This window comes from Phaseolus vulgaris, chromosome 6 (assembly GCF_051622355.1).
Source record: "Phaseolus vulgaris cultivar YP4 chromosome 6, ASM5162235v1, whole genome shotgun sequence".
Taxonomy (NCBI): Eukaryota; Viridiplantae; Streptophyta; class Magnoliopsida; order Fabales; family Fabaceae; genus Phaseolus; species Phaseolus vulgaris.
The window spans coordinates 21,260,771-21,275,098 of NC_143503.1; the positions used below are offsets into that span (position 1 = coordinate 21,260,771).

At 27.6% G+C, this 14,328-nt stretch overlaps 1 protein-coding gene and 1 long non-coding RNA gene across 3 annotated transcripts; both read right to left on the reverse strand.

The window, feature by feature from the left end:
* Positions 1-5,270: 5,270 nt before the first annotated feature.
* LOC137831227 (uncharacterized) lies at positions 5,271-8,491 on the reverse strand. Its single transcript, XR_011084364.2, has 2 exons — positions 8,334-8,491; positions 5,271-7,970 (listed from the first exon to the last, which is right to left on the reverse strand). It is a non-coding gene; the product is annotated as an uncharacterized LOC137831227 (long non-coding RNA).
* Positions 8,492-8,725: 234 nt separating this feature from the next.
* LOC137831229 (protein translation factor SUI1 homolog 2) lies at positions 8,726-10,237 on the reverse strand. Of its 2 annotated transcripts, none has more exons than XM_068638819.2 (2): positions 9,967-10,237; positions 8,726-9,319 (listed from the first exon to the last, which is right to left on the reverse strand). In XM_068638819.2, exon 2 carries the CDS (start codon positions 9,271-9,273, stop codon positions 8,935-8,937), a length of 339 nt encoding a protein of 112 aa, XP_068494920.1. In that variant the 5' UTR covers positions 9,274-9,319; positions 9,967-10,237; the 3' UTR covers positions 8,726-8,934. The 2 variants fall into 2 exon arrangements, with proteins under 2 accessions (XP_068494920.1, XP_068494921.1); XM_068638820.2 differs by having other exon boundaries at positions 8,726-9,338; positions 9,967-10,032.
* Positions 10,238-14,328: the final 4,091 nt, after the last annotated feature.

Genomic DNA, 14,328 nt, shown 5'->3' on the forward strand with positions numbered 1-14,328 from the left:
ATACCATTAACTCTTGTCATTAATTACCACCTTGATATAATAATTTTAGAATATATTTACAAAGAATACCAAGATGAGATAAACTGAATATTTTAACTTAAGATTTTAAAAATTAAAAAATCTTTCAAATAAAGATTTCCTTCTTTTAACATCACTATGATTCCTCTTTATAAGCAATCCATGTTACAATAGATCTACTTACAAATTTTCCTTCTTCAGACCCTGGTTTCACTTGCCTTTTGTTCGAAAGAGAATTGATAACGAGTAAGATTTTGATTTTGTTTGATAAGAGGATGATGTTCTTTTTTTCCAAAGTTGCTATTTTTGTCAGTCTTTTTTATCATCTAAGAAATCCAAAGTTGTTATTCTTGTCTGTTTTTTTTCATCATGTAAAAGAGGGTTACTTTAAGTGTCTGACTTTAATTTTGATTTTCTTGATCATATTTGTATATTGGTTTTAAACCTTTGAATTGTGTATTAAGTAGATCAACATTACTCAGACCCAACATCGACACAGATACAATAATATTATAATATTATAATAATAATATAATAAAATAGTGTTTAAAAAATTGTTAGATTTATTAATTTATCGTTCGATTTCATACATTAGTCAAATCGAAAATTAAAGTTTAGTAAACAAATAAAAGAGAGTCAACTAAATATATCAATATCAATTTTATTTAGATAAATAAAATTTGAAAAATAAAATAATAAATTTTTAAAACTAAAAAAATAATTATAAAAAGATTAAAATAAAAAAATCAGAAAAGTATAAATCTTTAAAATATCTTTAGCTTTTAACCTAAACAAAGAAAACTAAAATAGAAAAAATTGTCATTGAAAGAACCTGCACTGATTTGCAGGAACCATTTTTTTTATCTATTTATATATATATATATATATATATATATATATATATATATATAATGAAAAAAAAGTTAGCACAAAAAACAAGAAGAACGAAAAACAACAAAATATAAAAGAAAAAATTCTTTATTTGGATTGGAATTTGGAAAAACAAAATAGCTAGATATAAGGGAAGTTACCTACCTACCATTCATTACTGTAAACGTTTTTCTTAAAAATAATCAGTAAACTTTTAATAGATAATTTTTAAAAAAAATTTAAAAATTATTAATTATCTTTAACAAATAATCGATTATAAAAAAATTCAAAAACATAATCCATTATATTAATATATAATCAGTTATACAAATCTTTTAAAAAAATAATCAATTATTCAAATCTTTTAAAAAAATAAATCGATTATCAATGTAAATCAATAAATTTAAAAAAAAAATTTAAACATAATAATTTTATTTTAAAAATATATTAATTTAATTATTATATATGTAATATAAGTAATTATACTTTTAGATAATTAATTAAATATTATAAACTTAATATATAATCATTATCAATTATATCTTACAAACTTATATAATCGATTTTATATGTATAATCGATTATTATTAATAATAATAATAAAAGTAAAATTTTAATAGTAAATATAGTTATTATTAAATATAATTATTTATAATAAAATTTTATAAAGTAATCATATTAATTATAAAAATAATATGAAAAAGTAATATTATATAAATTTAATATAAAGTTATATTTTGATCAAATTTTTGTTATAAAAAATTAAATATTTTTAATTTTATCTAATAATTTATATATCCATAATGTTAAATAATTTTTATTTTTTTAATTAAGATATTTGATCATTAAAGAAATTGTATTTTAATTTGGACAGGTCTTAAACATAAATAAGTAATTTATATTTAATTTTTAATTTATTTTTATGATAAAAATAACAGTGTACTTTTATATTGTTATCACAAAAGATTTTGAAGACATCTTCTATAATTAAGAATATTAATTTTTTTATAAATATAAATAATAAAAATTGAAACAAAAATAATTCTAATAATTTTTTATGTTTCGACGATATCATATTATTCATATTTTGTCAGATTTTACATAGTATCAGAAAAAAAGTTTAATTACAAACAACTAAAATACACAAATAAGTAAATTAAAAATAATATTTTAATTACAAATAATTAAAATAAATTAATAAATAATTTTTTAAATCATAACAATAAATTTATAACCTTATTTTTTTAATTAAAAAATATATAATTTTAATCAAACTAATTATATCATTTACAAATTTTTACATTAAATTTTTTAATATAATAGTGAGTTATTTTTTCATATAAATATTTAAATTTGACTTTATAAATTCATTCCTATTCCTACCCTATATAATCTTTTGTATGAACATATTTTTGAAACATTTACATCGTTAATTTATTAGATCAATTTAAAAAATAAGAATTAAATTAATATATTTATTAGGAATATAATAAAATTGAATTAAATAAATAAATAGTAAAAAAGGCTTTTTTTTTAACATGTGATACATGTTAAATTTTGTTGTCACTAATGATGTTGTTGACATTGTTATCGTCCCTTTTTCCGTTTATTATATCTCAGTTATTCGTCGTAATACTAAAAAAAAATAATAAGAGAGTGTGTTGTGTTGAAAAATTTGTTTAAAAAAACTATTTACATTTTAAAAAATTTGTTCTAAAAAATATGTTTTAGAAAATTCATTTCAGAATATATTTCATGTGTTATAAAATTTTTTTTCTGAATAATCCATTTTGAAAAGTATACAATGGGTGAGACAACACTCGATCTCTCTGATCGAGACCTGCGTAGCTGTCCGAGACCTGGTCTACCTGATCGAAACCAGAGAAACCTTGCCGAGATCTGAGAAACTTGACTGAGACCTGATAGACTTGACCGAGACCAGAAAAACTTAGTCAAGATGACCGAGATCTGAGAGACTTGGTTGAGACCACGAAAACTTGGCCCAGACGACCGAGACCAGGGAAGCCTGGCCAAGACTTGAGAGACTTGACCGAAACCAGGAAAACATGGCAGAGACGACCGAGACCAGGTAAACCTGATCGAGATCTGAGAGACTTGGCTGAGACCACGGAAACTTGGTCAAGACGACCGAGACCAAGGAAACTTGGCCGAGATCTGAGAGACTTAACCGAGACCACAAAAACTTGTGCCAAAGGAGAAGTAGGAGGACGAGAAGAACCACAGTTCATCACCCAGCAACCTGACCATCGAAAGAAGGAGAAGAAGACTTCAATAGTTCTCTAGGTTTCATCTCCCAAGTAAGAATAGAAAGCTTGTTTGTCGTAGAAGGTGTCATATTTATTTTGAAAAGCTTATTCCAAAAATTCTATAATGAATGAAAACCTTATTTTAAAATGTATTTCACGTTTTCATGGATATTATTATGGAAATGTTGTTTCAAAACTTCTATTATGAAAATTATGTTTTGAAAATTCTAGAAAACTTATTTTAGAATATTTATGAAACATGTAATATTGAAGTTACTTTAAAAAGGGTAAAATTGTCATTTCAAAAATCATTGAGGCCAAACCTTCCTTGAGTTCTAATTGTACTTTGGCCCACTTTATTATTTGTAAGTTGGTTCTGTCTTCTTTTTCAAGCTTTTAATTCCTCCATCCTGTTATTTCTTTCTGCACTCTTTATTTTTTTAAATGACTAGTTTGTCTTTTCTATCTCACAAACCTTAATTGTTTGTTGCTATGTGAATGGCTTTAGGTGTTGAATTATAATATGCTAACTAAATTTTATATTTTATTACAAAATATTTCACCATTAATGGATGTGATTTGATATTACTTTTCAATGTTCTTTTTCAATGTTCTTTTTGTAGTTTTGGCATTTTGAAGCCTTTGAATTAAACAATTCATATTAGCACCGGATTATATATTTCACAACAAAATATTTTACATTGAAAACATAATGGACTGTGCAATTTAAAATAATATTTTGTAAGTTTTAAATTCAAAATCCATAAACTATTTATGAAACACCTTACTCTGTAAGGACTATTGAAGTTATGCCACACTCTTTTGGAGTACCAACTTTTTTTTGTATATCCTCCATTTTGAGTAATTTCAGTGTTTATTTTGAATACTTTTTTAATCTAGTTTGAATATTTTTATTCTACTTTCTACCAAAATTTGAAAAATTGACATAATATTCCCTAATTTGAAAAATTGGCATAATATTCCCTTAATTTGAAAGAATCTTGCACAAATAAATATAAAAACATTTAGATTAGTTACAAATCTATAAAATCTATAAATCAACAGATATTAAGTCATATTTATGGAGAGACTTTGTAGAAAGAGTTAGGGTTAAGTGTCCTAAAAATAATTTGAAAATTTAAGCATAATATCATTCAATATCTATATACCACCATAAACATGTTACCAAAAAAGAATTACAACTTACAAAAGTTTAATATATAAGTTAGTTTCAAAAAAGAATTACAACTTACAAAAGTTTAATATATAAGTTAGTTTCACATAAATCAATTTATTAAACAGAATCTCAAGATGGTTTCTTTAATAAATAATATGAAGAGATAATTATCTTTCGTGTTTTCATCCTTAATAATAAAATTAGTATATGTGGTAATAAATTTTTCAATCATAGAAGACCTAACTTTCTAATCAATACGTGATACTAAATTTTATTTATTGTTATTGGTTGTCTATATTAAAATTATTGTTAATAAACGCTGAAATATATAAAATTAGATTTTAAAGATTAAATTAGCTTTAATGAAAAATATTTCCCTCTTTACTCTTGTCATTAATTACCATTAAGTCTTCTCATTAATTAGCAAATTTAGAATAGATTTACAAAGAATACCATTAACTCTTCTCATTAATTAGCAAATTTAGAATAGATTTACAGATGAGATAAATTAAATATTTTAAATTAGATTTTAAAAACTAAAGTGTCTTGAATAGATTTACAAAGAATATCAAGATGACATAAACTAAATATTTTAAATTAGATTTTAAAAATTAAAGTATCTTGAATAGATTTACAAAGAATATCAAGAAGACATAAACTAAATATTTTAAATTAGATTTTAAAAATTAAAGTATCTTTCAGAGTAAAGATTTACTCGTTTTAACATCATACTTGTGATTACTCTTTATAAACTATCCATGTTCCAATAAATCTACAGATAACTCTACAGATAACGTTCAAATTTTCCTTCTTCTTCAGACTCTGGTTTCACCTGCTTTTGTTCGAAAGCGAATTGAGGTAAGGTTTTTGTTTTGTTCTTCTCAAATCCAAAGTTGTTAATTTTGTCTGTGTTTTTTTATCATGTAAAAAAAGGTTACTTTAACATTCACAAAGTGTAAATATGGTTTTAAACTTTTGATTATTATTCTCCCAATTACAGAAAATTAACGAGATGAGTGAACAAGGGTTTCAATCTGAAAGCACCGATCCTGGGAGGACAAACATTTCCGAACCTGAACCTAATATGTTAAGAGTAATAGTGGTGGAAGGAAATACAATGGATTCCCATTTCTTACTAGACGCTTATTATGACACTAGCATGGTGTATGGAATGACACAACTCAATGGAGTTCAGCATCAACCTAGTCTTCATATTGGTGTTTCACATCATATTCCTGTTACATATTCATCTAATGCAATTGGCATCCCCTTCTTTCATAGCTCTGGCTCTTGGGGATCTTTCATTCAAGGTAACTTTTTCTACTTCCTTCCACTTCTTGCTTCCATTTCTAAACCAGTTACTTACATTCAACCAAGAAATTATGTTTCTGTTGTTTCTGATGTTTTTTTTATTCCATGCAATTATGTCCTATTTTCTTTCTTTAAATCCTTGACATGGTGAATGAATTTGGTCTTTTGACAGCTCCAACTCCCAGTGAGAATTCAAGAATGAATCTCCAAAGTAGAAGGGGCCACAGTTATGCCCATCAGCACTACCATCATCATGCACAGCCTGTGCAAGTGCAAGAGATTAGAGGTCACTCCAACCATCATCATGCACACTACCATCATCATGCACAGCCGGTCCAAGTGCAAGAGATCAGAGGCAACATGCATAGAGGTCGTAGAGGCAACATGCATAGAGGTCCCTCCAACTTTCATGCTCCTAGAGGCAACATTCATAATCTTCCTCCTAGGGCCTTTCCTCAGGAAGAAGTTGCTTCATTCCGTAACCAACACAGTGATATACAATTGGATATTGACGACATGTCATATGAGGTAAGTCTCTTATGTATCGTCTAGTCTATTTTGCTATGTATCGTCTAGTCTATTTTGCTATGAATGTGGATTGGCTATGAGGTCTAAGTGACTATGTTTCTAACTTTGGAATTGCACTACAGGAGCTTCTTATATTAAGTGAACAGATTGGCAGTGTAGAGAGGGGTTTGTCTGAAGAAATCATTGCAAGACAAATGCTAACAAAAACCTATCTACTACCTAATAAGGAGGGGTCAGCTTCTGAAGAAGAGGAAATTGATCTTTGCATAATATGTCAGGTATCAAATTGATCTTCTTTGCATAGTATGTACTATCTTTCTCCTATTAATTGGAATACTCATGTCATGTGATTTCATGTTTCACAGGATGAATATAAAAACAAAGAAGAGATTGGAATTCTTCAATGCGGACATGAATACCATGCAGATTGTGTAAGGAGATGGTTACAAGAGAAAAATGTTTGTCCCCTATGCAAATCAAAAGCATTGAGTATTGGATAGAAACCTAAATAAATTCATTGTTCATATTTTGTTGTGTACGAAGTAGTCATATTTTGTTGTGTATGAAGTAGTACATACCTAACATTGCTGTAATACTGATGAATATTAAATAAACTCATTGGCTGTAATACTGAGTAATACTGAATAAACTCATTGCTGTTACATACCTAACATTGTTGTAATACTGAATTGCTGTAATAGTTAATACATCTCTGGTTACATGTGAATAAACTCATTGCTGTAATAGTTAATGTAATAGTTAATACACATCTGGTTACATGGCAGAATTGGGCTATAGAACATTTATCATTAAGATGTTTAATACATTTATCATTAAGATGTTTAATACATTTATCATTAAGATGTTTAATACATTTATCATTAAGATGTTTAATACAATGGGAAGAGGCTTTCACGTTTTTTTTTATAAACTATATATTGGATTTAAATTATGATATAATATTACTTTAAAATATTAACTTTTAAAAAAAAGTATTGATATTTAAAAAAATTACGTTTTAAGAATATTAGCTTAAACAAACAAATATTTAAGAATATTGGTTTAAACAAACAAATATTTAAGAATAAACTTTTTTTAAAATTTCATTTGTCTACCCTTTCTATCTAGATATTACTTAAGTCTAATAAGTTTTATAAGGTCTATTTTTAAAAAAAAAAAAATTGGAATTAGAACTATACAGTATTTTCGGAATTGTATTAGCTTTCCACTTTACTAATAATGTTGGAAGTTATTCTCAGTGGATGATTATGGGTGAGGCTTTTACTTTTTTTTTCATAAAAAAATTATTTTGCTTAGTTAAAATTACTTTAAACTATTAACTTTTTTTAAAAAAAATATTGATATTTAAAGAAATCAAGTTTAAAAATATTAGCTTAAAGAAACAAATATTTAAGAATAAACTTTTTTAAATTATGTATTGATCGAAAGAGGAAGATGATTAAAAATATTAAGTATACAAGTAAAAGCTTAAGATATAATTTCAATAGTTCACTTTTGTTATTTTTGTTGCTATTCAATGGCGGCAGTGTGATCTACGTCTAGAGGGGTTAATACCGTCTAGTGGGGTTAATACCGTCTAGTGTTGTATGAAGTAAATAATTATCAAAGGCGATAATGTAGGACTTTGTACCTCAATTGAGGGCACGGTCACTGAAGCTCCTTCCCATCCTTGACAGCTTCCCTTGTCTTCAACCCCTCTTCCTTCTTAATTATGGCCTCAACTCAAACACAACTTTCTGGAGCAAAGCAACAGGGTATGTGACAATTTCAGCTACTGCCTTCAACCATGGCAACGAAAAGTATATTCATTCTCCATTCATATGACATTTTTTTAAATCTCAAAATAATAAATTGCTTAAGGAAACCAAAGAATACTCAGTTCTTTTACACATTTTCAAGCTACATTAGGACCAACAGTTTTATCTTACTCCTCAAACTGAAATTTTGTTGCCAAAATTTTCTCAACCTTCAGTTTCCAACGCTTAAAAGTTTCCATTAGAGCTTTTAAAAATAAAAGAATCTTAAAATCCTGCAGAACACTAGGATAGTGTTGATTTCTTATACTGTGTTTTCTATTCTTTAGAATAAAAAAGGCTCTACAAAATCAGAGAAATAGTAAAAGATGGGAGAAGCCATTGTACCTCAATTGAGGGCACGGTCACAGAAACGTGAAGCTCCTTCCCATCCTTGACAGCTTCCATCACACTTGTCTTCAACACCTCCTCCTTCTTAATTATGGCCTCAACTCAACATCACATTTTCTTATACCTTAATGAATATATATATATATATATATATGTATATGTATATATATATATGTATATGTATATATGTATATGTATATATGTATATGTATATGTATATGTATATATGTATATGTATATATATATATGTATATGTATATATGTATATATATATATATGTATATGTATATGTATATGTACATATATATGTATATGTACAAGTGATTGAAATGAATGAAGCAGTAGCTAAACCAGCTCAAACACAGAGTAAAAATGCAGAATCAACCATGTTCTGAAAACCAAAGCATCAATTCTTATTATATGGAACTTGCTTATCACACATTCAAGTTCACCAACACTAACCATGAGATCCAATCATCAAAATTGGAAAACCCAACCAAACTAAACAAACTTGTTCAAACACCACTCATCCAACAAAAGAAACAGACCAAAGTTAAAAGCTCACTACAAGTTAACATAAAGCAGAAAAGAAGAGCAATCAAAAACCATGAATCTTGATCTGGTCCTTCCTGACAAGGCCAGCCTGGACCAAGAAGTGTGAGACGTTCTTCCGCTGGTCACCTTGGAGCTGAATTATCTTGCCAAGCTCCTTGTCCTGCACCACATTGCCGTTGCAGCAGAAGTCTTTCTTGAGGTCCTTGAGGATCTTCTCGTAGCTGAACTCCTTCTTCAGCCCCTGCACTGTGGTCAGACTCTTCTTCCCATTCCTCTGCTGGATCCGAATGTGCACATACTCCTTCGCTCCGGGGGCATCCGATTCTCTAGCCTCAGCAAATGGGTCGAATGGCGTGGGGACTTGGATTTCCAGCTCAACCATGTACTTTTCTCTATCCAAACTTTACAACACCCAACAAAGATTGCTTCTGCATAAACTCCCAAAGACTAAGTCCATGCCAATTTCATAATACAAACAACAATTTCATCATCTGTTCAAAATGATTTCAGATACAGATCGTGAAAGCAAAAAACTAACCATACATCTAACTTGTTATCAGAACATTAAAAATTCATAACACACACAACAATTTCATCATCTGTTCAAAAGGATTTCAGATAGAGATCATGAAAGCAAAAACCTAACCATACATGTAATTTGCTATCAGAACATTCAAAAATGGTATCCAAATTCTTTCATCGATACAACAATCCTTCTTAGATGGTAAAATCACCAACGACAACAACAGCACACATCGTACATAAAATCAAAAGCCAAATCAACAACAGCACATATCGTACATAACCTAAGACTAAAAAGGTAACCCCACAACACATACATCTAACAGGAATCACATTCAACATGCACCAAACCTGCAAAAACCTAGGAAGTTGCTTGCAAAACAGTCTATGACTCGAAAAAACTAAACCACAACAACTTAGTAAAACATCATTCATCATGCAACATGTTTGAGAAGCCACCAAAAGGCTTTCATGCAGACAAAAATATTAAACACAGATATCACAAGCAAACTAAAGTTCCAGAAAGAGTAACGAATAGGAGATGGAAACAAACCTTGAAGTAAGAGAGAAGATGCTTCGAGAGACTTGCCAAACAAACCTTAAAGTATGTTATGAAGGAAGAAAGTGAAGAAGGGTTTACTCGTATATATAATAGTGTGGGGAGAGGCGGTGCACGTGTGTGAGGGCCACAAGTTTTTTGGACGGCTGAGATTTGGTGAGAGCTACACGTGGCGGTGATTACGGGGTTTTCGACGAGGTGGGAAAAAGAAGAGGTTCGTTTGGGTGGATGTATAAGAGCATAGTCTTCTTATTCGGGAATAAGAATAAGAGTGAATGCACGAGGAGCAAGTTGCATCCAAACAAACTGATAACAATTCAGAGAGTGGGACCCACAAAGTTCAGGAAATGCCAGCGAAAGATACTGAAGAATCCAGAAACTGGAAAACGTTACATCATCTTTTCTATCTTTTATCTTATTTATCAATACTTTTTCTTTTTATTTGATTTTGTATAATAATTAGAATTATCATTATTGTTTTAATTTCAGTTTAGAATTTTAAACTATATTTTAATTCTATAGGAATAAATTTATTATATTTAAAGATTTGATACTAATTTTATTTTTGTTGGGATCAAACAAACTTTACAAGACCCAATTGTTCTTACGCTTTAAGTTTGAAAATTCAAAATGTAAAAATGCAATTATTAACAAAATATAGGGTTAAAAAATGCAATTTAATATTATTAAGTGACTTTCCTAGAGTGATTGGTTTGTTGATTCCGTGATCTGTGACGTGGGTGTTACGATGAGTTAGGAGAAAATTGAAATTTGTGCTTTATATTCTCTTAATTAATTTATTCTGCCTTAAACAACATATCTTAACAATTATTTTTAAATATATAATTAAATTATAGATCGTTTCAATCATAGCTTGGACCATCCGACGATTGACTCGCACTACCAGCGGTGCGAGTCACAAACGACTTGGCATTGACAACACTACGAGAAGATTCTACTAGAGAGGCATTATTAATATTGACTGAAGAACTTGACTCGGCACTCGGAACAAACAACACAAGACTCAAGCTTAGAAGGGAAGCGTAAACTTTTTAAACTATCAGTGAAGCGCTATTTATAACCAACAAAGTAAGTGAGAGAATTACCTATCTATTGGATCAAACATAATCTAACGGTTAAGCTTACTCGACATATGAAACGACACAAAATCTCCTCCGTTGAAAACATCTGATGGAATAGTGCATCGTCACATCTCTGCCATACATTCAATGCTGCTAGTTGTCACGCACTCTCGGAATCCCCAGCCATTCTATACGCTAAATGAGTCAATGACACACTGCAAAAGACACTCTCACGATATCAGGAAGCCACTACACACGACCTGTTACCACGTATTAGTGAACTAGTTATTTGGCAAGAAGATGCCCAAGTCAACCTATAAATAAGACTTCTAAAGGGGAAAATGTACGTTTTTTTAGTAGAACAAACTAATCACTAGCACTGACTTGAGCATCAGAGTGCAATTGCATGTACCCTGCCGACCGACGAAACGCGCGTGAGAGAGAAGGAAGTTTGAAGAATTCAGAGACTACTAACACGACAGCGAACTGTGTATCGAGTGGATCAATATTACTCAGATCTCATCGTCCACAAATACAAAATATATAACTAAATTATAATTTCATTTAATGTATCGGTCATTAATTCACAATAAAATATCATAATATAACAATATAATAAAGATAGTGATTAAAAAATTGTTGTTTATCGAGATTTATTTGTTTTAGTCCGATTTCATACATTAGTCCAATTGGATGTTAAAGTTTAGTAAACAAATAAAAGAGAGTCAATTAAATATATCAATATCAACTTTGTTCAGATAAATAAAATTTGAAAATAATAATAAATAATAAATTTTTAAATAAAAATAATAATTATAAATAAATTAAAATTAAAAAAATCAGAAAAGTATAAATCTTTAACATATCCTTTTGCTTTTAACCTAAATAAAGAAAACTAAAATAGAAAAAGTGTCACCAAAAAATCAATTGGAAAAAAAAATGAGAGAGCAAAACGAACAAAAATGGATTTCTCTTATTTTACAGTAATGAAAGAACTTTTATTTGGATTGGAATTTCGAAAAAACAAAATAGCTAGATATGAGGGAAGTTACCTATTTACCATTCATTACTGTAAACGTTTTTCTTAAAAAATAATCGATAAACTTTTAATAGATAATTAATAATGATTTTTTTAAAAAAATTCAAAATTATTAATTATCTTAAATACGATTATAAATATAATTCAAAAACATAGTCGATTATATTAATATATAATCAGTTATACATATCTTTTAAAAAATAATTAATTATTCAAATCTTAAATGATCAGTGATCATTTGCATATCATAAATGACACTAACAATAATTGTTATCAATTAATAGTCTTTTATAGCTGACAAATGAAAACTAAACTAACTTAAAGTTAAGGTGAATTAATATAATTTAACTCATTCAATGTAATTTTTTATTACGCATGTTAATTGCTTTTTTAGTATTGTTTTACACATTTTCAAAAAAATTGTAAATTTGTTTAAAAAGCTACAAACGAACCCCTACAAAGTCAATAAACCTTATTGTGATTTTTTTCTATATTTTATTAATTTTAAATATTCAAACCCCGTTTTAGAGTTAGTATTTTTTTTTCAAATTTTGAATCCAAAATAAAATTTTATTTAAAATAGAAAATAATATCTCATTATTATAAATTATATTTTGTTGAGAAGCTTAAGAAGCCCAGCTTTATAATAAGTTACGTAATAATTCACTTTAAATATAAAATGAAATTAAAAAATTATATATAATTGAAAACATCTTTGAATCTAGTGTCATAATAGGTGATAGACTTTGAAAAACCATTTTCATTTGAGACAGCTAAAACTATTGAAGTTATGCCACACTCTGTTTGGAGGACCAACTTTTTATGTATATACATTTTGTGTGATTCCAGAATTATTTTTGAATACTTTTTTAACCTAGTTTGAATATTTTTATTCTACTTTCTACCAAAACTTCTTTCGGATAATCTCATTTAGTAAAACTTAAATTGGGTATGCAAACTTTTGTTTTTATATTAATTTTTCATTGACATGTGTTTGTTCAGAAATTGGGTATGGAAACTTTTGGATTTATGATTTTTAATTCGCATAAAAATACAAAATAAACCCAAAAATGATTTGAAAAGTTGGCATAGTATTCTCTTAATTTGAGAGAATGTTGCACAAATAAATATAAAAACATTTAGATTAGTTACAAATCCATAAATCAACAGTCATATTTATGGAGAGAATTTGTAGAAAAAGTTAGGGTTAAGTGTATATTTATAGAGTTGGTCCTAAAAATAATTTGGTAATTTTTCACATTTTTTTGAGGTGGAGGACAAAATCTTCATGAAAAAAAAAATTGAAACCCAAATAATTTCAAATAAATACAACATAAAATATTCATTCTTAATTTATTGGTCATATTATCACACTTTCACTTTTTTATTTTATTTATTAATCATATAATCTTATAATTAAATAATTTATTAATAAATTGATATATAATTGACGAAGATATAAAATTTGTATGATTTTAAAATTCAGATAAAAAATTATAAAATTGAAAACTTAGTAATAAATTTCAAGAAATATAAAGATGTGAAAAAACTTCGAAAACTAAAAAAATTCACTAATAAAATACATAATTTAAAATACAAAATATTTAAATGAAAATCACATTTCATTAGTCATATCATTACACCGTTACTAATTTGATAATGAATTAATAGATAAAAGATGTATAATTTTGAAATTAAAATGATAAAATTTGCGAAAGTGTAAAAATTTAGGAGTAAAAAGATACAACTAAGCCTAAATATTATATAATTTAAATATATGCTTATAATATAAATTGAAAATGAAATTTTCCAAGGAAACAAGTATCTTTTGGCTTTATATCCTAATGTTGGGCAATCCAACTTTCCAAATCTCAAGATACATATTTGATGTCAAATAAAATAATTTAACAAACAATTATCTTTAAAATTTGAAGCAAATATTTATATTTTAAAATTCAATAATTCATTTTGTCTTCAACCTGCATTCTCATATACTTCCTAACTTAAATCTCTTTACACAATAATGAAGGAAAAAGGTGACAAATACAAACCATGAACACAACAAACAATCTTGCAACAACTGCTACGAACAAACTTCAATAGCTTTACACAGATTATGAACAAGCATGCATCCACAAACTAGTCTAATCCAGGTGCAAATGACATAATTGTGCACAATATTATTAAATATTATCATTACAATCATCAAATTCTTACTATTTTTAAAATAAAATT